This window comes from Cupressus sempervirens, chromosome 10 (assembly GCF_028749045.1).
Source record: "Cupressus sempervirens isolate cs-2001-9-10 chromosome 10, ASM2874904v1, whole genome shotgun sequence".
Taxonomy (NCBI): domain Eukaryota; kingdom Viridiplantae; phylum Streptophyta; class Pinopsida; order Cupressales; family Cupressaceae; genus Cupressus; species Cupressus sempervirens.
Window position 1 is genome coordinate 982,030,853 of NC_143127.1, and position 25,309 is coordinate 982,056,161.

General features: G+C 38.3%; 1 protein-coding gene across 2 annotated transcripts in view; it reads right to left on the minus strand.

Annotated features, from left to right (window-relative positions):
* Window positions 1-25,309, minus strand: part of LOC149537261 (Met-10+ like family protein / kelch repeat-containing protein) — a 151,461-nt gene that overhangs the window by 56,998 nt on the left and 69,154 nt on the right. For both annotated transcript variants that reach the window (XM_089807600.1, XM_089807601.1), the window contains exons 7-8: window positions 18,267-18,502; window positions 17,606-17,741 (exon numbers count right to left, since the gene is read on the minus strand). In XM_089807600.1, the coding sequence (XP_089663726.1) occupies window positions 17,606-17,741; window positions 18,267-18,502 (372 nt within the window). The remainder of the gene's footprint in view (window positions 1-17,605; window positions 17,742-18,266; window positions 18,503-25,309) is intronic.

Sequence of the window (25,309 nt, forward strand, 5' to 3'; positions counted from 1 at the left end):
AATGTAATTTGATCCTTTGTTAGAGAATGCTACAAAAGAATATTTATCTTCTACAAGTTCTCTGATGAAGCAATAATATATTTCGGCATGTTTGACAAACTCACGAAAGATTGGATTTTTGCCTAGTTTAATCCCACCATCATTGCAACAAAACAAGTTTGAAGAGCCTATTCGCAACAGCATCATGTCTAAAAACATCATTTTGAGACGACCTACCTCATATGCTCTTTTTACTTCTTGATATTTTGCTTCAATCGAGGAATAGTTGTTGCATGTTGCTTATGATACATGTGACTGCACTTGTGTCGAGGCTAAAAACATATTCAAAAGTGGATTTTTTATCATCCACTCTACCTGCCCAAGCTAAATCCATAAAGCAAAATAGCCTAGGGTAATTGCTTCTATTGTATAGAGTACCAAAGTCTGTGTCTCTCTCACATATCTCAGCACCCTTTCCACCTCATTCCAATCTCCTCTATTTGGTATTATGGATCTAGAAATGCATCTCACAACATAGCACAAAACATGTCTAGCGGTTGTAAAATATATTAAGCTCCCCAAACATATCTTGTATGCCCACTCATTAACTGCCATAAGAATCATTGACTAGAACTTAAGTTATCAGGTGCATTCGGTTAGGGGCTGGAGGTGGAGGCGGATGCATCCGGAAAATGATTTGGGAGCGGATGTGTGTGGAAGACAACAGCTGGGTATTGTACCAACATAGCGCAAATCACATCCAATGGTTGTAAAATATATTAAGCTACCCACAGATATCTTGTACGCCAACTGATCAACTGTCTTAGAGTTATTGACTAAAACCTAAGTTACTGGGTGCACTCAATTATAATGGGGACACAACCCAACAACAGAATAGACACAATAGAAAGGGGGAATTATATTAACTGAAAAAAATAAGCTGGTACAAACAGTGTAGAGAAAATAAACTTCAAAACATGCCCTACGGGCTTACAATAGCATAAATCTGGAGAATATTTCTCCTTTTAGCACCTCCTCTCAAGCTCCAATCCGAACTGCCTTTTACAGTGCCAAAAATCTCCTTAAATAGACCCCGGAGGGTTAAGGACTAGGAGTACATTCTAGAAAGTGCTAGTAGGCATCCACCGACAAAATAGAAGGTTCCAGAAGCCGCGTTAGAAGTCGGTGCAAATCTAGAAGAATCCAAAAACGGTAGCCGAACTTCCGAGAGGCATAACTTTTGAACCGTAGCTCCGATTGACGAACCGTTTACATTTTCGGAAAGCTCTCGAAGCGCTCTATAGCCCTATGGACAAGCTTCGCTCGTCCCCCATTTTTCGACCCTTTTCGAGGTCATTTAATGCCCCAAACCTGACTTTGAAGCATTCTTAGGAGGTCTCCAAAACCCGAAAAACTGCAATAACTTTCGAAACGTGGGGCCTTTTGACCTGATTCTTTTTTCTAGAATGCTCTAAATCTCAATTACATTCATCTGGCCAAGTCACACCTTCTAGGTCACCAAAATGATGGCCAAATTACATGCTCCTATTTTTTCGGGATTTTCAAATGCACTGATAGTTGAACTATGAGAGTTGGAACCTTTATTTGAGCCAAATGGGTATCCAAAAATGTAAAGACATGAAACAGAAACTAAGTCTAAGTACATTTTTTTTGGGTGACACAGGATTGCCCTTATACCTCTGGATGCTCCTGCATCAGACACCCAGGGTAGATTGAAAAGTGACCCTGTCACTTTATGGATGGTAGAGGAAATCCCAAATGGGAAACCTCAGCTGCTGAAATCCAAGTTGAGTCCTCGATCGGTCGTCCTTTCCATTTGACCAAATACTCTTCATACTGCCTGTTTCTGGTACTCCTACCCACACGATGATCTAGAATGTCTTCTATCTCCTCCTTCTTAGAAGCAAGAATTGGACATGGCTCTAAAACCAGCTCTTCATTTGCACCATCATCATGATACTCTGTTAAATCTGCAATGTTGAAAATGGGAGAAATGTGAATACCATCTGGCAGCTCCACCTCATATGCATTTCCTGAGTTATGTTTCTTCAAAATTTTGCAGGGGCCAAATTTCTTCATTTTCAGCTTGTTGTAAGTACCAACTGGAAATCTTTCTTTTCGTAAGTGCACCATGACTAGATCCCCTACTTGGAATTCCTTATGTCTTCTCCTTGCATCAGCCCTAGCTTTATACTCTTGATTCATTTTGATAATGTGTGCTTGAACCTCCTCATGTAGACGCTTGATGTGTTCAGCAAATTCCTCAGCTTCAGCACTTGTTCTCTCCCCTTGTTCTATCTTCCTCAATTCTGGTGCAGTCCTTGGGCTATTTCCATATACAATTTGAAATGGTGATTTTCCAGTACTCCTATTTACAGAGTTATTATAAGCAAACTCTGCCTGTGGTAGAATCAAATCCCATCCCTTGGGCTTATCTCCAACTAAACATCTCAGCAAATTGCCCAGACTTCTATTTACCACTTCTGTTTGGCCATCAGTCTGTGGGTGATGCGTGGAACTGAATTTCAAGTCTGTCCTCAACTTCTTCCACAATGTCCTCCAGAAATACCCCACAAATTTAGTATCTCGGTCAGAAACTATACTCCTTGGAAGACCATGTAGTCTTACCACCTCTTTGAAAAACAAGTCTGCAATATGGACAGCATCATGAGTTTTGTGGCATGGAATGAAATGTGCCATTTTGGAGAACCTATCAACCACCACGAATACTGAGTCATTACCCCTTTGTGTCCTTGGCAATCCAAGAACAAAATCCATACTTATGTCCTCCCAGGGCCTTGATGGAACAGGCAATGGCTGATATAGGCCAGTATTGTGACTAAACCCCTTGGCAACTTGACAAACCTGGCAACTCTGTACAAACTTCTTCACATCCTGTGTAATTTGAGGCCAAAAATAATGTTCTCTAAGAATGGCAATGGTCTTATCTCGACCAAAATGTCCTGCCATCCCTCCACTATGTTTCTCCTTAATCAGATTTTCCCTCATGGAACTCCTTGGAATGCACAATTGACTACCTTTGAACAACATGCCATCCTGAATCAAATAGTCTAACCACTTGGTTCTATCTACAGCAACAGGTTCTTTACAAGCTTTCCATGCTTCAGCAAAATCGGGATCCTCGGGGTACAAATTCTTGAGTTCATCAAACCCAACTACTTCAACCTACATTGTTGTAAGCAACAACTGTCTCCTACTTAATGCATCTGCAACCCTGTTAGATTTTCCACTTCTATGCTTCAACATAAATGTATAACTCTGCAAGAATTCTACCCACTTCATATGCCTCTGATTCAATTTACCTTCGCTATTTAGGTACTGTAATGCCTGATGATCAGTATACAAAACAAATTCCTTTGGCAATAAATAATGCCTCCATTTCTTTAAGGCCTGAACTATTGCATAGAACTCTTGATCATAAACAGAATACTTCTTCTTTGCATCATTCAATTTTTCACTAAAATATGCAATAGGCTTACCTTCTTGGCTTAATACAGCCCCAATAGCGTTACCACTAGCATCACAATCCACCTGGAATACTTTTCTAAAATCTGGAAGTGCCAACACAGGCTGTTCAGTCACCTTCTTCTTCAGCAATTCAAAACTTCTCGCAGCTGCTGCAGTCCATTTGAACTCTTTTCTATCCCCTCTTATTGTATCAGTTAGAGGTGCACATATGCCACTGAAATTCTTACTAAACTTCCTGTAAAAACTAACCAGACCATGAAATGATCTTACCTCAGTAGCAGACCTTGGAGTAGGCCATTCCAAGATGGCTTTTACCTTCTCTGGATCCATTTTGAGACCTTCAGGTGATATAACAAATCCTAAATAGACTAACTCCCTTTTTGCAAAGACACACTTCTTTAGATTAATTAACAGTTTCTCTTCCCTTAGCCTTTCAAGGACACTACGAATATGCAGTAAATGTTCTTCCAAAGTCTTGCTGAAAATTAAAATATCATCCAAATAGACAATAACAAATTTTCCCAAGAACTTCTTAAGTACCTCATTCATGAGCCGCATGAAGGTGCTTGGGGCGTTCGTCAATCCAAAGGGCATGACTAACCACTCATAAAGACCCTCCTTGGTCTTGAAGGCTGTTTTCCACTCATCTCCTTCTCGAATCCGTATCTGATGATAGCCACTCTTCAGATCTATCTTTGTGAAGTACTGAGCTCCACTCAAGCAGTCCATAAGATCATCCATCCTTGGTAAAGGAAATCGGTACTTAATGGTTATCCTATTTATAGCTCGAGAATCTGTACACATCCTCCACTCTCCATCCTTCTTTGGTGCAAGTACTGCAGGTACTGCACATGGACTCAGGCTCTCTCGAATCAAGCCCTTCCTCAACAGCTCTTGAACCTGTCTATTTAGCTCCTCTGTTTCAGTAGGAGTCATCCTGTGAGCAGCCTTGTTAGGCAAACTAGCTCCTGGAATCAGATCTATCTGATGACTGATTTGCCTTACTGGTGGCAATCCATCTGGAACATTATCAGAGATAATATCTCCAAATTCTCCTAGTAAATCTGAAACTTCAAATGGTATTTCACTACTACCTTCTTTATCTTTCCTAGGAATCAAAGCATAGCACATATGTTGATGTTTCATGCCATCTAAAAACTTCCTTCCTTCAACAAGACAAATCCTAGCACTGCTACATACCTTTTCACCTTCCTTTTTCATGAGCTTCAATTTGTGGCGAACTCCATCCTTTGTCAGAGAGTATGTGTTTGCATGTCCATCATGTATTGCATGTCTATCAAACTGCCATGGTCTACCCAACAATAGATGGCAAACATCCATCGAAATAACATCACAGAGAACTTCATCATGGTAACTCCCAATTTTGAATTTTACTAAACATTGTTCACTTACCAGGACCTTATGATCATCTTTTACCCAAGAAATCCGATAGGGCTGGGGATGTTTCTCCCTCTTGAGTTTCAGCTTAGAGACCATCTCTTCTGATACCAAGTTATCAGTGCTACCACCATCAATGATCACATCACAACATTTATCCTCACACTTGCATCTGGTACGGAACAAACTCCTCCGTTGTCCTGGTTCATTTTCACCACTTAGTAGGACTCTTTCATTTACCAAGGTCTCTCCTCTTTCTGCATCCTCTGAATGTGATGATTGTGCATCCTCATCCACATGAGCAACCCTAGCTTGGCCGTCAGCTCTCCTATCTGTCCTTCCTTGTCGTTGAAGGCATTCAAAGGCACGATGACCTTCTTCATTGCAATGGAAACAGGTACCACAGAAGCCTCCTCTTCCTTGTCCACGTCCTCTACCTCTTCCTCTTTGATTTCCAAAATCTTGATCACGGGAGCGGTTGAAACCCTCATTCCTCTGGTTCCTGCTAGTACCCTCATCTTCATTTTTCTTTTGAGTTTCATTGCGGCCTCCAGATGATCTACCGCTTCCCCTTCCTCCTTGACCGCGCCCTCTTTGTCTTCCTTCAAACCTTTTACTCAGCTTCTCTTCAACTCGTAGGGCAAACTGGTATGCTTCTTCAACGCTGGTCATTCTTACCAGACTTAATTCCTCCTGGATGCTAGGTCGTAACCCACTGATATAACGAGCAACCTTCTCCTTATTTGCTTCTGCATGCCCCGCTCTAATCAGGAGTCGGTAAAACTCCTCTGTATATTCTTGGACTGATCTTCCTGCTTGCTTTAACCCATGCATCTTCTTAAACAGATCAAGCTCGTAGTCCACAGGAATGAACTGTTTCTTCAATTTGTCCACCATGCGATCCCATCTTGTGATCTTCTCCTTTTCTCTTCTAAGTCTTTCCAGTTGAACCTCTTGCCACCAGATTTTGGCATGGCCTTTCAGTTTGGCCTTTGCAAACTTAACCCTATCTGGGTCCCTTATATCCTCATAGTCAAAGTATTCTTCCAGTTCATTGATCCAATCGATCAACTCATCTGGTTTCAAATTTCCCGAAAATATACCCACTTCAATTGTAGGTCTTTTCCCAAACCTAGTAATGGCCCTAAAAAGCCTTTCCTCTACAGGATTCAGAACTTCCCCGTCAACTTCCTCTTCATTGTCATCCTCACTATTGTCATCTGCGGCAATATTTGCTCCTCTAGGAAGCTCCTCTTGCAATGCTTGTACCTGTCTCTGGAGGGCTCTAACCTCCTCAGGATCAATAGCTCTGGCCCTTCCGCCACGCTCTCTTCGTGGAGGCATCTTCTAACTCGAACCCACAACCACACAGTCCTGGTGCAAACTGCCTCACAGTCGGCGCTCTGTCTACACACTCAGGAAAACCCGCTCTGATACCACTTGATGGGGACACAACCCAACAACAGAATAGACACAATAGAAAGGGGGAATTATATTAACTGAAAAAAATAAGCTGGTACAAACAGTGCAGAGAAAATAAACTTCAAAACATGCCCTACGGGCTTACAATAGCATAAATCTGGAGAATATTTCTCCTTTTAGCACCTCCTCTCAAGCTCCAATCCGAACTGCCTTTTACAATGCCAAAAATCTCCTTAAATAGACCCCAGAGGGTTAAGGACTAGGAGTACATTCTAGAAAGTGCTAGTAGGCATCCACCGACAAAATAGAAGGTTCCAGAAGCCGCGTTAGAAGTCGGTGCAAATCTAGAAGAATCCAAAAACGGTAGCCGAACTTCCGAGAGGCATAACTTTTGAACCGTAGCTCCGATTGACGAACCGTTTACATTTTCGGAAAGCTCTCGAAGCGCTCTATAGCCCTATGGACAAGCTTCGCTCGTCCCCCATTTTTCGACCCTTTTCGAGGTCATTTAATGCCCCAAACCTGACTTTGAAGCATTCTTAGGAGGTCTCCAAAACCCGAAAAACTGCAATAACTTTCAAACCGTGGGGCCTTTTGACCTGATTCTTTTTTCTAGAATGCTCTAAATCTCAATTACATTCATCTGGCCAAGTCACACCTTCTAGGTCACCAAAATGATGGCCAAATTGCATGCTCCTATTTTTTCGGGATTTTCAAATGCACTGATAGTTGAACTATGAGAGTTGGAACCTTTATTTGAGCCAAATGGGTATCCAAAAATGTAAAGACATGAAACAGAAACTAAGTCTAAGTACATTTTTTTTGGGTGACACAGGATTGCCCTTATACCTCTGGATGCTCCTGCATCAAATTAGGGGGTGTAGCTGGATGCAAATCCATCTAAAAGCTAGTTCAGGAGCGGATGTGGGTGGAAGCACGTGGATATGGCAGTTCGGTATTGGGCTATTGTTTAGTCATCAAGTTTCTACTATTTGGATTGTGGCCATGGTGACTTTGTGAGCAATGATAGTCGTTATGATAAGCAAATTGGCGATGATCCGGAAAATCCGTTCAACTATGCTGGCAGAAATAGCGGGTTGTGGTGTGGGTCATTCAATATGTGGCAGAGAATATATGAATACAATATTACAAATGGGATGAGTGAGGAGGAAGCAAAGCTTGTTTGTAATGTCCCCATTTTTAGCAAGTTCCTGCAGTTGGTTGAGTCAATTCATAATACCGACCCTCATGGGCTGACAGCGTGATTTGGGGTTCTCAATTGCGGACTTACTATTTTTAGCAAGTCTATTTTTGTCAGTGTTGTGGGTGGCTCTGGCAGTTGGTCGTCACCTATAGTGGATACGGTTATTATTGGCATTATTATAATAATATTTTATTGTAATAATGTCATTAAGAGATATTTCTAAAAGTTTGTGTTTGAAAGTTTTGAGAGCTGAGTTCTTTTGGGAAACTTTGCGGTTTTTGTAGTTCAGTCTTTTTGGAAACTGTTGGCGAAAAGGGTTATAAATATGAGGTAATTTCATTTAAAAGAGGCATCCGATTATTTGTTTCTCTATTTGCCTTTGTTGTCTTTGTGACAATTTTGAGTTTTTGCTTTGGTGCCCTTGCTGAGGTATAAGGGTTTGGAGTTTGAATTTTGCATTGATCCTACAGCTGAAGTATTGTGGATCAAATTTCTATGTATTGTATCTCCCATTCTGTTATTACTGTTGCTTGGAAGAATTTTTTCTGGGAATATTATTATTGTTGAGGAATTTGCATTTCCGAGGTTTTCTAGAGTGTCTTAACTTTTGTGTTTACTGTGGCTGGAAGACACCACTGGTTAGTTTGTTATTGTTCTATAATCAAAACTTAAAAGGTTGATCAAGCAGGACATTGAGAGCTGGAGTTCAGAATTACAGTTTTGCTTATCATATAATTCTAGCTGGGCAGTCAACTATTTCAATTGCAGATAAAGGCTGAAATCATCTGTAAGTGGCCTGTGAATTGCTGAGAAAGGCCCTGCAATTATCCTTTCAGGCCAGCGTTCAAGTATTTGCAGGTCTGCATCACTTAATTGGGGGACTGCGTATTGCGCCTGGGATCACTATTGGTGAAATTCACCTTGATGAGAACCAATTATAACCTATTTAATGCCCTATTTTAATCCATTTTATGCACTTACCTATTCACCTCCTTATTCTATTTCCATTATAGTCCATCCCATTTTGTTGTTTTACGTTGCATATGGAGTAATATTTATAAGCAATACTTAATATTGTTTTGGGATTAAATTTTGGAGAACTCATTATTGATTGCTTATACTAATATGTTATGGTTCTTCCTGTCGCCTGATATGCATCTTCCTGTAGCTCTTTCACTAATATCAACTTTGAAATAGATATATTTGCTGCAGATATCATTTACCAAAAATGGGACAAAAATGGAATGAAAAACTTATGTGAATACATGAAGATGGTAGCAGGGAGAATTACATGGATATATGTTGAAAAACCTATGGTTCTAAGCATTCTGTTACAACCAAGTTGCTTCTTATTACTTAATTGGTTATGGGCCAAAACAAGACTGCAACATAATCAACCTGAAGACAATAATAATCTATTTGTACGGTAACAAAAAAATACCTGTTATCTGCACATCAGATTTTTGCTATTCCTTGCGTGAAGTATATATCACTGTAGTTATTGCATTTTTAAATCTGCGCCTATATAAGCAGCAGTAGACATACGTAGTGGAGATATATACATTTCTGCAGATTGCCGTAAGGGAGCTTTTAGAAAGACATATTGTATCAGCATGTGTTATTTTTTAATAAAGTAATATTTTGCATGATTACAACGGTGTAGAATCTGATCATTCTCTACTCATCATGCAAGCCAGGTAGTAAGCCCGCTCAACTGGCAAAGCACGATGCTATTTTCATTTCGTATGCTATTTAATATATTATTAAAGAGTTTGATTTTAGAATTAGTCTATTTGTTAAATTAGATATTTGTGTTTTTATCTATTTAGTAATTTGAGATTAATTAATTTAGAGTTGGATAAACAAAATTCTAAAGCCATTGTTATTTATAAATTGTTGTTCTTAATATTGTATAGATTAATGTTTATTTCTGTTTCTAATGTTCCTGTCGCCAAGAAGTGATAGTTCCTGTCGCTAGGTTTATTTCATTTCTCATAGACTAAATTTTGTATGTTTTAGCTACATTCATAATCCCTCATTTCATAACTATCATCCCTTGATAGCATATTGCTCGGACGCCTTTCGCAAGCTTACGCTCTTGAATTGACACGTATAGACCAGCCGAACTTCATCATAAAATTGTTAATTATTTTGTTATTATTTACCCCAGTGTTGGCCTATCATTTTGGCGCCGTTGCCAGGGAAAGGCGTCAAAGGCATGTTAGTTTGCTGATTTGAGTTAGGAACAATGCATTAGGATGAAAGCTTTTGCAACTGCTAGCCTTGCTTAAGTAATTAATCTTTATTTGCATTGGTTAAATCATATAGATGCATTGCTATAGAGCTTTGTTGTAGAGATTGCAAGTAGGCCTTAGAAATTAGATTCATTAGTTGCTTTAGAAGTTAATTAAATTTTACATTATCATAAGTTATTGTGAGTTATTGCTAAAGACAAGCAAATTTTGAAGAAAAATGTTATAATGATGCCTTTCCAATGTTGTTCAACTATATCAATTTTGGTTGAAAATTGTTTCAAAAATGCAAAATCTAAAAGGAATGCAAGAGACAAAATGTGCTTGGTGTCGGAGGCGCTGCCCCTCGACCCCGCCCTGTACTACGACAGGGAGCGCACCTTGGGCACTGCCCTAGGACCCCGCGAGGGACATTGCCCCTTGACCCCACTAGTGGCTGCCGCCCCCAGACCCCTGCCTTCAAATTTATAAACAAAAGAACTTGGTGGGGAAAACGCGCCGATTAAAGGTGATATTTTAATATCCTCTCTGTCTAATGAATGCATCTTTACTGATCTTGATCTTCCCCTATCAGAGGTATGCAAGAATTCTATCCTTATTTCTGACCACGAAAATATCATTGATGAATATGATTTTGATGATGAAAATTTAACCACTTGTTCTTCTTTTTGCTACAGGAAAGATGACCAGTGCATATGCCTGAACAATCAAGAGCAAGTGGTGAATGAGATACAAACTTTTTGTGATCCCTACCAAGATAAGGGAGGAAGTGACCAAGTATTCCTTATAATGGATGAACAATCTCAAGCACCAACCCAAGAAGATCAAGGTATACATTATATTGGTAACATGTATTGTCACTCTAATTCATTACAAAGCCAACATATTTCTTCAAAATGTACTTCTCCACCTAACATACCCAATGAATGTAATCATGCATGCTCACAACAACCCGTATATCCCTCTTATATTCCATCATATCCATCCTTACCATCTTCATTTCAACCATCCTTCTTATTCCCATCTACCTTATCTCCTTCACACTTCTTACCATATTCATTATCTCATTCACATCATATTCTACCAACTCCACCATATCCACCAAATGAAACTATATTGCCTCATATAACACTTCATAATAAGGTGGTTAATAGTACCTATAAACTTTCACATATCCCTTTACCATATAATGAAGTGCTTAAAATTGATAAATCAACAATGGAATATATCAATGCACTTAAGGAATGGGATTTTGGTTTACTTAAATTAGAAGAACATTATCATTTATTGAAATATATTCAACTTTGTTCTTCTTTTCTACTTAGTGAATTCCAAATACCTACAAATGAGCCCATACTTCAAATTGCATCAATTTTAATTAATGGACTCATGAGTATGTGCGTTAATATCAATCATCCACTAAGTAATATTAAACCATATCTATTCCATATTCTACAAAATGTTGCCAGGTCCTCCAAAATCTATATTTTATTACTTTTGTACCTACACATATTGATATTTGGAGGCCTATGATTAAAATGTGCATCCCTCACACACTTGTTGATTTGGGACCAATAATTGATTAGACACAATCATACGGGATTCTATGCATTAATGGCCAAAATGTTAAAATTGGATGATCGTTATTCCTCATTGTTGATTCTTTTCATTGTCCTAAAATGACCAAATACACTTTGGATGATTCATTTATTTAACAAGGACCGAGGTATTACTATCCATGTATTTTTCGTTCTTGGTTGTTATCTCCAGATGATCATTCATTGATTACACATCTTGATTTCTTGATTCCTTGGATGATTTGAATTCCCTATACTTTTATAACCTACAGTTAGTTTGCAAATACATCCATTGAATTATTGAAATATTTGATTTATCTATCATTCAATAAGGCTCACAAAATTCTAAAGATGTGTTACTCTCTTCGGGTTACCTAATTTCTTTGGTTATCCTAATGATTTCATGACCTTGTAGCATGAAGTTAAGTTGGGGGGAATCCCTCCAATCTTGTGGATTCTTGGATGATTTCAAATTAAGCTTCATTGATTGTTTTGTTGGTCCTTTTAACAAACCTCAACATGTGACATCTCAACAATTCAAGGTATGTGCTCTAGTGTTAAATTTGCATTGCTATTATATGAACACAAGAGTTTATTTGTATTTATCCATTCTATCAAGTATCTATTCATAGTAATAACTCTACCTATCATTTGTAAAACTAAAATTACCTACTTAATGATAGAGTTATTGAATGGATGATATTTCTTTACTATGCTTGATATGCTTAGTTTTGAGAATATGGTTACAGGTCTCTCATTGTGGTGTGATGATCTTAGAACCAATACCAGTTAATGATGCTTCTCTACACAAGAATTGCATAACACACCACATTGGCTTTGTTCACATTGTATGGACTTCTATATGATGCATATCCATTTCTCTTGTGTTTTACTATTCAAGATCACATGCAGATTTTGGCAGAGATTGTTCACCACCTTGAGATGGGATTTGCTTTCCATGATGATTAATCCAATGGAGGAAAATATGCAACATGAGATTCGTGATTATTCAACAACACATCTAATGATACTTTGAATACAGTACCAGCTATTACACTCCTTCCTCGAGTTGTGTCTTTCTGGAGTTCTATGGACACATTGGTGACTACTATTGGTTTTCACTCCATACTCATGTATTTGGTAATGAAGGTATGTTACTCGCAACTTTCTATTTTCATACAATGGATATTTCACAAGCTTCACAAGAATAGGGTTTCATATCTTCAAGAGATGTCTTCTTATTCAGTCAGCATAGAGAAATATGAGAATCATCATCCTTGTGAGTAATACTTACCCAAGTGTCCCAGTATGTTCTGAAGCTCTCCAGTCAGTTTTCAAATTAAGTGATCTGAGATACATAGATCAAAAATGTTTCTAGTGTAGTGGTTTGTGGTTTCAGTTCTGATGAAGTTATTCTTGGTGATCATTTCAAGTTCCTTATGCAATCAAACTTCAATAGTGCCTTCTGTGAGGTTATCAAGCTTTGGATGGTATCGTTTTCCATCATCCATGTCAGGATTTCATTCCTTTGGTCATTCTATGCAATTATTGAAAAATGAAAAAAATGAAAACAAAAATGCAATAAAAGATCCAACAATGAAAACCTTCGGGCGTTGTTGGCCAGTTAATATCTGAAAACCAGTTTCCGACAGATGTTAACTGCAAAATAAATCCTTAATGGTGAAAACTATGTTTACAGCGCCATTAAGCAGTGAGTGATTGAAAATTGGCTAGCCAACGGTCACTTGTCATTATCAAAATATGAAAAAAACAAAACAAAACAAAACAAAAAGAAAAAATTGAAAAATGCAATAATTGGTGTTCCTGAGTTTTCTGCTCATCATTCTTTTCAGGAACACTCATTGGTTTCAATGGTTCTTTCCTTTTTGGCACCTCCTGTCGCTCACTCCTACAGCTCTACTCCTCTTCAATGTGATCCTCAAATCTTTGATCACCCTTAGTACGTGTTGCATGATCTGTTGAGGTGTTTCAGTGGATTTTGGTACCTACTGTATGATCTCCAGTACTTCATTTGATGATGGTGGCTCCACAAATTGCCCTCTTTGTCCCATGTTTTATGGTTGTTTCCAGTGGTCTTCTCTTTGTTGCTTGCAGTCAAATGGTGGTGTTCTGTGGTGTTGCAATGCAGTTTTGGGTGCCTTTCTTCGTTCATTGTTGGTTGACTCATCACTTTTGGTGGCGATAGTTGCTGAGTTACTCTCTATTCCAGCCTTGGTCTCTCTACACATGCATGTTGGTAAAACAATCAATTTTGTTTTTCATTATTTTATCTCTTAACTTTATTTATATTGCTTATTATGTTGATCACTATGCAACACTCCTCCCTATCTTTTCCTCGTTTCCCATGAACAGTCAACCTTTAAGTTGGGGGGGGAGAATGTCACCCTATTATCTTCCATCCATCACCCTTAATACTTCCATCACACTATCCATTATATCCATCATACAATAGCCTTTGTTTTGTCTCTCATTTCTCCTATTTTGCCCATTTAATCTCCCCTTGTGCAAATGAAAATAAATTTCTTCTATATGAAACCTTTTGAACCATGACGCTATGAAAAGCAAAGAAAAAGAAAAAGAAAAGAGAAACAACTTATGAAAAGTTGAAAGAGATATCCCTATTGAAAAAAAAATAACAAAGTTTGTCATGTGAAGCAAAGAAAGGGATTTGGGTTTATATGACTTATCATGGTTCAAGGTGGAGACAAAGCCAAAATCCATAAACCTAAAGTGCTTTCAGTTAAAGATAAAAACCTCATGATCATAATGATTGCACCAGGACGTGCAATAAACTAAGTTGGAGGGAATGATGAGAGCCAATTATAACCTATTTAATGCCCTATTTTAATCCATTTTATGCACTTACCTATTCACCTCCTTATTCCATTTCCATTATAGTCCATCCCATTTTGTTGTTTTACGTTGCATATGGAGTAATATTTATAAGCAATATTTAATATTGTTTTGGGATTAAATTTTGGAGAACTCATTATTGATTGCTTATACTAATATGTTATGGTTCTTCCTGTCGCCTAATATGCATCTTCCTGTAGCTCTTTCACTAATATCAACTTTGAAATAGATATATTTGCTGCAGATATCATTCACCAAAAATGGGACAAAAATGGATTGAAAAACCTATGTGAATACGTGAAGATGGTAGCAGGGAGAATTACGTGGATATATGTTGAAAAACCTATGGTTCTAAGCATTCTGTTACAACCGAATTGCTTCTTATTACTTAATTGGTTATGGGCCAAAACAAGAATGCAACATAATCAACCTGAAGACAATAATAATCTATTTGTACAGTAACAAAAAAATACCTGTTATCTGCACATCAGATTTTTGCTATTCCTTGCGTGAAGTATATATCACTGTAGTTATTGCATTTTTAAATCTGCGCCTATATAAGCAGCAGTAGACATACGTAGTGCAGATATACACATTTCTGCAGATTGCCATAAGGAAGCTTTCAGAAAGACATATTGTATCAGCATGTGTTATTTTTCAATAAAGTAATATTTTGCATGATTACAACGGTGTAGAATCTGATCATTCTCTACTCATCGTGCAAGCCAAGGAGTAAGGGCCCGCTCAACTGGCAAAGCACGATGATATTTTCATTTGGTATGCTATTTAATATATTATTAAAGAGTTTGATTTTAGAATTAGTCTATTTGTTAAATTAGATATTTGTGTTTTTATCTATTTGGTAATTTGAGATTAATTAATTTAGAGTTGGATGAAACATTTCTAAAGCCATTGTTATTTATAAATTGTTGTTCTTGATATTGTATAGATTAATGTTTATTTCTGTTTCTAATGAAACTGTCGCCAGGAAGTTCCTGACGCTGGGTTTATTTCATTTCTCATAGACTAATTTTTGTGTGTTTTAGCTGCATTCATAATCCCTCATTTCACAACTATCATCCCTTGATAGCATATTGCTCGGACGCCTTTCACAAGCTTACGCTCTCGGATTGACACGTATAGACCAGCCGAACTTCATCATAAAATTGTTAATTATTTTGTTATTATTTGCCCCAGTGTTGGCCTATCACACCTCCTGCCATTGCCATTTAGGGTCTGCATTCAAGGTAGCTTCTGATTTGGAATTGAGCACTGAGACTTCTATTCTTGTGGACTCCATTTGCTGCACAACTGGCTGTCTCCATGTATGTGCGTGTGGGATTATGACCAACCGTAGATTGAACGCAGCAATCTGGAAATTGGCATCCACCATTTTGTGCTTCAGGACATTACACCTGGTGGCTTGAGTGGTTGGCTATGCTGATTTTGCTAAATCAATAAATGATAGTAGAATTTGTCTTACTGTTATCTCTCTTCAGCTGAGTGGTGTAGACAAACTAAGATTGAATCTGACAGTGACAGTTAGTCTCAGCCAGTAAATTGGCAGTTGCAAAGTTATCACTTCTAAATTACTTCCAATATTTTCGAAATTCAATCTATGGGGTTTTTAATTCAAAGCAATAAAATCAATTACATGGGAGACTTGTCATTAGAGATAGTTTGCCAAGTGTTTGACAGAATATCAAACCTTGTTTAGTTTAGAATTGGAGTTTGTTTGAGCCATAGCCGATCCAGGTTATTAAATTGCTATAGGGGGAGAGGTGAACCCATGGTCTAAGCAGACTGATGGGACTGTTTTAGATGCTTGCCTTTGGCCCAGAGCTTCTGCCATGGCGGAGACATTGTGGTCAGGGAATAGAGATTCAAGTGGGAAAAAGAGATATGCAGAGACCACCGATAGATTGAATGAGTGGAGATATTGTATGGTGGGCATGGATGGGGACAATTTTATATATGTGTGTGTGTGTATAAAAACTGACCCAAACACACCAAAAACCCGAACAACAAAATCTGTGTATCCACGTACAGGGTTCTCATACACGTATCCACATCTATACCTAAATTGATAGCATAGACTATAACCTCAACCCTTTTTGTAAAGGTACAAACGAGATTTTTCAATCTATCAATCTGATCTTGTCAAACTCATTCTTGGCATATTTAGTTTATCAGACAACAATGTTCGCAATTATTTACCAAAATTCTAAACCTAAGCAATAACGTAACAAGCCTACATCAGCCATATCCAAAGCTTTACTCATATTAGATTTCACTTGTTCAATAATGTGTTGCTTAATATAGTGGTGTCATCTACATATATCACCAGTAGAATGAAATATTTATATATGCCTTTAATATACAAATTAGAATACAAAGGGTGTACTAGAACCTTTGTTCATCCACGTATCTATCAATTTTTATATTACATACACTAGATAGCTACTTCAAGCCATAAAGAACTCTGTTCAGTCAACTAACAAAATGCCCCTTCCTTATAACCTAAAAAACCCTATGGTTGATACATGTATACTTTTTCATATAAATCTCCTTTAACAAAGGCATTCTTTACATCTATTTGATAGACTATACAACCAAGCTAAGCGAACAGGGATAGAATCAAAAACTTGTCCTCATCTTGGTTGAAGAGAAAATGTCTGCATGTAGTCAATGCACTCTGTGACGTGTTTTCGCAACCTATAATATCTTGTACTTTTCTAGTATGCAATCTGCATTGTACTTGACCTTGTACTCCCATTTGCAGCCATTGGTTTTCTTCCCAAGTGGAAGTTATATGAGATACCAAGTCTTATTCTTCATAAAACCCTCATGTTCAGTTGACATGCATTTTCTCATTTAGTTAGTTTTTTCGCTTCTTAAAACACCTATGGCTCAAAAACTCAATAAATATTGCCCATTAAAGAAAAGTGATTATGTTCCATGGTGATCTATGTGAGCTATTTAACCACAACCTTGGACAATATCGATAGAATTTAATTATCTAAACCTTCCATCTAGTAAAATAAACATATGATAGAGAGTGCCCAAAATTTAGTCTCTTTCAGTGCAGATTAAATCTTGAAAGCTAGGTAGCTATAGCCTATAATGTACAAGGTACACTCAAACCTTCTTTCTTCAAACAAAGAAAATCGATAACAAGCATAGAACAAGCAACACAAAAATAAATATTACTTGAAGGTGACTGTCAATATAGCTGTCTACTCACCATTTAAATGGTGAAAAAGAATTAACAATTGTGTGTCCTTAACATGTACATTCATCGGAAAAAATTGTGCTCACAACAAACCTACACCAGAAACTCAGAATCAAACAGAAACTCAGCCTATATGATATAATTTAGCAATTATTACCTTGGGAGCTGTAATGCGGTTGTCCCCTTCCAAAATAATGCAACGATCTTCAACACCATTTACAGTAACATTATGCTGAAGAGCAGCCAATGCATTAGGATTCCATTCACAAGCATAAACAAGTTTTGCGTGGGCCCTGTCATATTAAAGTGTATAATTATTAGACACACAACCAAAAGAGTTTGTTAACATAACAGATAACTAAATACACCAGGGTTCAAAGAACAGGAAGCTAAAAAACTAACATGCACCAATCATTTTGAGGAAAAGAGAATTTATGAACAGTGGAAGCAATGTACACTAAAAAGTTTTTTCAAAGAAACTGAAGGTATTGCCTACAGTTGCATGGAAGTTTGTTTCACACCCTTTGGAACAGTTATCCTTCATTTTGGAATAATTTCCCTTTCAATTTTAATTACATTTCATTTTGTATATCAATATTTTATATTTCTAAGTGCCTTTTAAAATTTATTCTTAGCCATATTAACTGTGACATGATCCCTCCTTTCTTGCATTGCTACACCAGAAAATTCAAGTTGCCGTGCTCCCAGAATTACCATGATGAAACTTTCAAATTCATGAAATATTTTCAGCTAGTCTGTTTACCTCTAGGTTAGACCATTAAACTATTAAGTAGGAAAAAAGGATAAATTGAGCATACTTTAAGATTAATGGCAGGACAAAATATCCAATTCCAGCAAATAAGTCCACAACTATTTCGTTTCTGCAATTCATTTTGGCCATCCGAAGTTTCTCTGATACATTTCCAGATGAAAACATACACTTTGTTACGTCAAAGCAGTACATAATTCCATTTTCTCTGTGTTCTACCCAGCCATTGTCACCTAAAAGGAGCTCTAAGGAGCTATCCCTTGTGCCTGTTGCTGCAATTCGACCCTAAACCACACATTAAAAATATAAGTTTGTCAGGCGAAAAAATAACCTGTCAAATTGCCACAGAAAAAACACATTGAGACTGATACATTTAAAACTTAAATTAAATATAGTTCAATATAGAATTATAGTTATCTTAAAATGACCTACTTTTTGTTGTGTTGTTGACTGTTCATCAATTCATAGTATTGGTATCACACAGAAATTTAGTATTTTAATGAAATTCATCCTCGAAACATAATTGAAATCGGCATTTCCTCTTACCAGATTCATTATACAGGTGGTGTTGAAAATACCAGTTTTACACTTCTCTCACACAAATATAAATAGAATCAAAGTTTACTGTTACAACTTTTTTGCTCCAATGTGTTTATCCTAAGTTGCCGATACGCATGCAGATGCAAAAATTGGACAAAAAATATGAAACTCTTGTAGATAAATGGACAACAAATGTTTGGTAGAAAAATTTACTAGACAAGCCTATGCTCTAATCCCATGAAATGATAATTGATTACTGCATTAAATGAAGGAGAGGAATCCTCCTTTAAAGCAATTACAATATCTTTCCATAACAAAAACGATCAAGAACTAATGACAGAAAAGAAAGTTACCAAATATTAACTGACAGACTTATAGAACAGAAAGTCACTAAAAACTAACAAAATGACTTAAATGAGCATTATAACTTATATATTACAATATTACTTTAATAGAAGTTTGTTTGTACCAAGTGTAAAAGCCACACATCCTTTTCGTGGGATCTTGTACAACTAGACTATAATGGACTCCCTAGAAATGCCCAAAAAACTACCAACTGCTGATAGGAATTTAGTCAAATAATTTGCATCCAACTCTTAATTTCTCCTATTAATGTGTAAACCCCTTTATGGTTCCAGAAATAAAATGTTTGTTTGTTTTTATGTCTTTGCATAGATTTGAAATCACATAACATGAACAAGAAGGAATTTATAATAATATGCAAACTGAAGATTGAACTACTACTGAAATAATATTATTTTCAAAACTAATAAAATCAAACACATAGCAGAATTTTCAATTCGCTAATTACTCCAGCATTATAACATAATGTTCCAGTAATGACTTCCCATTTTGCTGCTACAGTAACATGAATAGTACTGTGCTACATTGACGTGTATAGTGTCACACTACAGTGGCGTGAATAGTGTCGTGCTACAGTGCTGCTACAGTATACTTTGTCTTCAATCAGTCCAAGATCTTCATAAAAATCATCCCTTCAAAATGGTATAAGCATCGAACAAGTAGTGGGGAGGATATGCGCAAACACCCAATTTGCCCATAGCTAGAAATGTGCCAATCTGTCTGTTAATGAAGCTGATAGCAATGAATTCCAAAGGCCAAAGTCCAAGGGAATGACGTCTAGAATGTCACAAGAGAGGATAGAAGTCCTCTAATGCCAAGAACGGATCTGCAACTCACACATCAATTTCTCCTCGTATTCAACCTCACCAAATGAAGCCATCAACGCTCCCTTTTATTCTTTCTCCAAGGATCGACTCAACTCTCATGAGCAATGTGGGATAAAAGATGTGCAATATAAAACATATTAAAATATTTACTTATGTCTCCCTTAGATGCCCCTTTGATTTGCACACATTCCCATAATAATTAATATTAAAGTAACACTTTAATATTTTACAACTAAATTAAATGTTACTTTAATAATACTTCACGCATAAAAATATATTAGCTATCGGACACCGAACAGCACGAGTGATAGCTCGTCGGAAAGCTCTCGCCGAGGAGTATCAAATCGAATCACCAAAACTAGCCTCCCCTGTGTCCTGTTGACTTACTAAAAATAGCAAGTATGCCTAAGACTAAGTAAATCAACTCGGTTTTCGCCCAAACTAGAGATGACTAGGCCAAAACACTCTAAGATCCCTTTAAAACCTTCCATTAGCCCTCGGGAGCATGTAGAACTAGGCTAACACACGCACACTTGGTCAATAGCTAAAGTGGGGACATTACAATCCGCCCCCCTTGAAATTACTTGTCCTCAAGCAATCTCAATCCAGCCTGCTAAATAACCTACTCACTCTCCCATGTACCATCCTCCTCCAGTAGGTCTTTCCATCTGACCCAATACTCCTTCACTATCCTGGTTGAGTTTCCTCTCTCGAGTGTCCAAAATAGCCTCAGGTACTAACATGAGCTTCCCCTCCTCATCCAAAAGGGGTAAATTTGTAGAAGGCACTACACACTAGCCAATGGCTTTCTTATGCCTCGACACATGAAATGCATTGTGCACCCGACTACCCTCTAGAAACTCAAGCTCATAGGTGACTTCGCCCACTTTGCATATCACCTTGTAGGGACCATAAAATCTTGGCTTCAACTTCTCTAATCCGCTTTTCTTGAGCGATGACTGCTTATATGGTTCTAGCCTCAAATACACCATATCCCCTACCTACAAACTATGCTCTACCCTATGCTGATCAGCATCCAACTTCTATTGATTAAAGCCTATTGTATGTTCTCTGTGAGCGCTCTCAGGATATCCTGACTATCTTGCAATAGATCTTTGGCTTCGGGCACTCGGTTGTTCCCCAAAACCAAATCCATGAAGCTTGGTGCTTCATACCCATACAATGCCATAAATGGAGTCATCTTGATCGTCATGTGATATGTGGTATTGTAACAATACTCCCCCATGTGTAACCACTTGACCCACACTCTCTGTTGTGCAGTCACATAGTTCTGGAAGTAGTCTTCCACCCATTTATTTACTATCTTTGTCTACCCATCTGTCTAAGGGTGGTAACTCGTACTAGGTGTAAGATCTATACCGCGCAGCTTGAACAACTACTGCCAAAAACCGCTCATGAACTTGTTGTCCCTATCACTAACAATAAATCTCGATATCCCATGTAACCTGAAAACCTCTCTAAAGAACAAATCTGTCACCAAAGTTTCTGTATAAGTAGAAGGAATAGCAAAGAAGTGAGCAAACTTTGTCAATCTATCTACCACCACATAGAAACTTTCCTCCTTGCACTCGTGGTAACCCAGTGATGAAGTCCATAGAAATACTTTCCCGTTTCCTGTCTGGAATGGGCAAGGGTTGTAGTAAACCTGCGGGAAACGTGTGCTCTCCCTTATTTTGCTGACAAACTACACACTCCCTGACATACCTCTAAACATCATCCTTGAGCCCTCTCCATGAGAATCACTGTCGAATCTACCTGTAGGTCTTGAAGACCCCTAGATTCCCAGTTGTAGGCACATCATGAAATGCCCTCGGAATCTCCTCTCTAAACTATGATGTGGGGATCAAATAAACCCCATCCTAAAATCAGATCAACCCATCCAACACCGCATTCCTGTCATCCTGAGTGGTACACGCAACTATCCGAGAAGCCTAATCATCTGCTGCATACTCTGTTGCAATCCGGTCTCTCCAATCTCCTAAAACCTCTGCCAGAGCACAAAAGTAAGGTCTCCAAGATAAAGCAACAGTCACCTATTTGAAGTGGTCAAAACATCTGTAGACTGCCTCCATCCATGCTAAGGATCCTTTCTTGGTGAGAATCCCCTTACAAACCTCCTATAAAAACCACATAAACCAAAGAACCCCTTAAACTATGTGAGCTTTGTGGGAGTAGGCCAATCCAAAACAGCTCTAATCTTTTTAGGATCAACCCGAACACCATCTGCACTAATGATATGCCCAAGGTAAAGGAGCTTGGTCATGCCAAACTCGCATTTTGATTCCTTGGCAAACAATCACTCTCTATCCAAAATAGATAACACCTCCTCCAAATGTTGCAACTACTCTTCCCAGGTCTTACTGAAGACCAAGATGTCATCAAAGAAGATAAAAACGAATCTCCTCAACTACCCCCTGAACACCTGGTTCATACAACTCTGAAATGTGGCGGGTGCATTGGTTAGCCCAAATGGTATAACCATAAACTCAAAGTGGCCATAGTGACATCAGAAGGTTGTCTTCTCGATGTCCTCTGCTCTCATCCTGATCTGGTGGTATCCGAACCGTAAATCAATTTTGGTGAAGAAGCATGCACCATGCAACTAATCAATCCTAAGAATGGGATAATTGTTTTTAATTGTTTTCTTATTCAGTGCCCTACAATTGATGCACATGCGCATCATCCCATCCTACTTCACTAGAACTACTCATGAAGCAAAAGGGATTTCGCTAGACCTAATGTGCCCCATCTCCAATAGCTCTTTAATTGCCTTCTCTATCTCATCCTTGTGTTTCTTAGGATGACAATAGGGAGTTATCATGACCGGTTTGGCTCCCGCCTCGAGCTCAAAAAAATGCTCTATCCTCCTGTCAAGAGGAACCTCATGCGGAATATCACCAAATACTTTGGCATGCCTATCAAGTGTCTCTTGGATATCTGGTGGATGACTCTTTACCTGTGGCTCCTGTGGAGTTGGCATAATGAAACATTCTACTGCCCACTCTATGTCATTATGCCGAAAAAGTCTCTGCATTCTGCTCAAGGAGACTACTCTGCAACTCCCATCCGAAAGCCCTTTGAGTACAACAGTTTTGCCCTCATGCTAGAATCTCATCTCCAATTTCGCTAGGTTGAGTGTGAACTAAACTAGCAAGGCCACCCATGTCTTGCCGAGGATGAAATCATAATCTCCCATGTCTACTACATAGAACTCATCCTCCAACTAATAGCCATCTCCAAACCTAATGTGAAGATTAGATATCTTCCAAGTGCATAATAATTTGTCACCATTAGCTACCATGACTCTAAACCCAGCATGGTCCTCGGTCTGTAAACCTCTCATGGCTACTAACAATGCATTTATGAAGTTATGTGTAGCCCCAATGTCAATGAGAGAGTTCTACCCCTAGATAGTACCCCTAACCCTAAATGTGATCGCCTTTTGAGCCCCCATCAATCATGCCAACAACCTATCATCCTTAGGAATGTCGTTCCCCTGCAGAGTGCTACTCTCATCTGAATCGGAGTGTTGATCCTCCCTCTCTGACTGTGACTCCTCCGCTGAAAAATACTCCATTTGATTTTCCTTAGCCTTGAGAGGGCAATTATAAGATAAGTCCCAAGGCTCTCTATAATGAAAATGCAGCTTCTTCCTCCTCAACTTATTTAGGATGTCATTATCCAACTTCCTAGTATCCCCTTTTGGTTGTGTATCCTAGTAAAAAGGTTTTTGTCCTTATCCTTATCCTTCTTCATATGTGAATCCCTAGGCTGAAATCTACTCTTAAAAGAAGAAGGTGCTAAGTCACGAGCCTTCTTAGTGGCCTCCTGTAATGTAGCGTGGTCATGCCCCCTGACCCAACACCTCAAAGGAACTGAGAGTTCATCCATAAAAAACACTACTAATCTCCTCTTTGAAATATCGATGACCCACATAGCCAACCTTTGAAATTCACTGATATAGGTCTCAATTGACCCCCACTGCTTGAACTGTGCCAACTCCTTAAACTGTAACTCAGGATCTTTGGTATCAAATCTCTATGAGCCTCTCAGTGAACTCTTCGTAAGATGTGATATGATTATGCCCCAAGGTTACCATGCCATGGTGCCACCACTCATACGTTGGACCCTCAAAATGAATAACCGCATACTTGATAGCCTCCTCCTCACGCATAAGATTCAGTTGCAAGTATGTATCTAACTTCTACACCCAAGATCGTGCAGTCATCTTCCCCGAAGCATCATAATAAGGTAAAGAAAGTTTTACTACTTTCTTTCTCAACTCAAAGTTTTGAATCCTCCCTCCTGTTCTAGGCATATGTCTCATCCTTAAGTCCATATAATCTCTAAGGGAAATATCCACCTGAAACTTCGTCCACCAGCCTCCTAGTCCCTCCTGAACTGAACCTGTAACTCGGTAATCTGTGGTTCGTTCACTGGTTGAACCGGATCTTTGGGTGAGAATGTGGGTAGAAGAGGTCTCGAGCTCGTTGTCCGAGTTGGACATGCAATGTGTCTAAAGTTATCAGCCTCATTTCCATTGTTGCCTTGTCCATCATTATTACCATTAATATTATTCTCACGACCATTGTTTTTGTCATGGCCTCCATTATTATCATTGCTCCCAATGTTATTGTTTCCATTGTTGGCATCGCCTGGATTAATATTGACACCCATCTGTCTAGCCATAACCTGTAGCATCATATCCATTCACCTATTCTACTCCTGCTACATACACTGCCCCTACTCTAATGTATCCAGTAACCATCTGAACATTACCTCCTCCTGATCATTCTTGCCTCCACCTAGTCCTGTATTCCTGTCATCTCGATCACCCATACTGTTGTCTTGTTCAAAGAATATCTCATGTGTCTATATGATTGGATTCTATGTCCACCTACACATATGAACTAGATTGCTCGCTTTGTGAGTCTGAATCTTTGTTGTCTTGCTTTCGTATGGTGGAAGTTAAAGGCCTCAATTGCATGCTCAAACATACATTCTTAACCTGTTTTATTTCTGACTTTAGTGTTTTGACATCTCGTAAAAAACTTTTCCCTCTATCCGGTTGTTCCAAATTCTCTAAAAGGCTTGCATAGGATGGCAGGACTTAAAAACTCTGATACCACCGTAATGGACACCCTAGTAATGCACAAAAAACCACCAACTGCTGATAAGAATTTAGTCAATTACTTTGCATCCATCTCTTAATTTCTCTGTTGAATGTGTAAACCCCTTTATGGTTTTGGAAAAAAAATGTTAGCTTGTTTTTATGTCTTTGCATAGATTTGAAACCACATAACATGAACAAGAATGAATTTATAATAATATGCAAACTAAA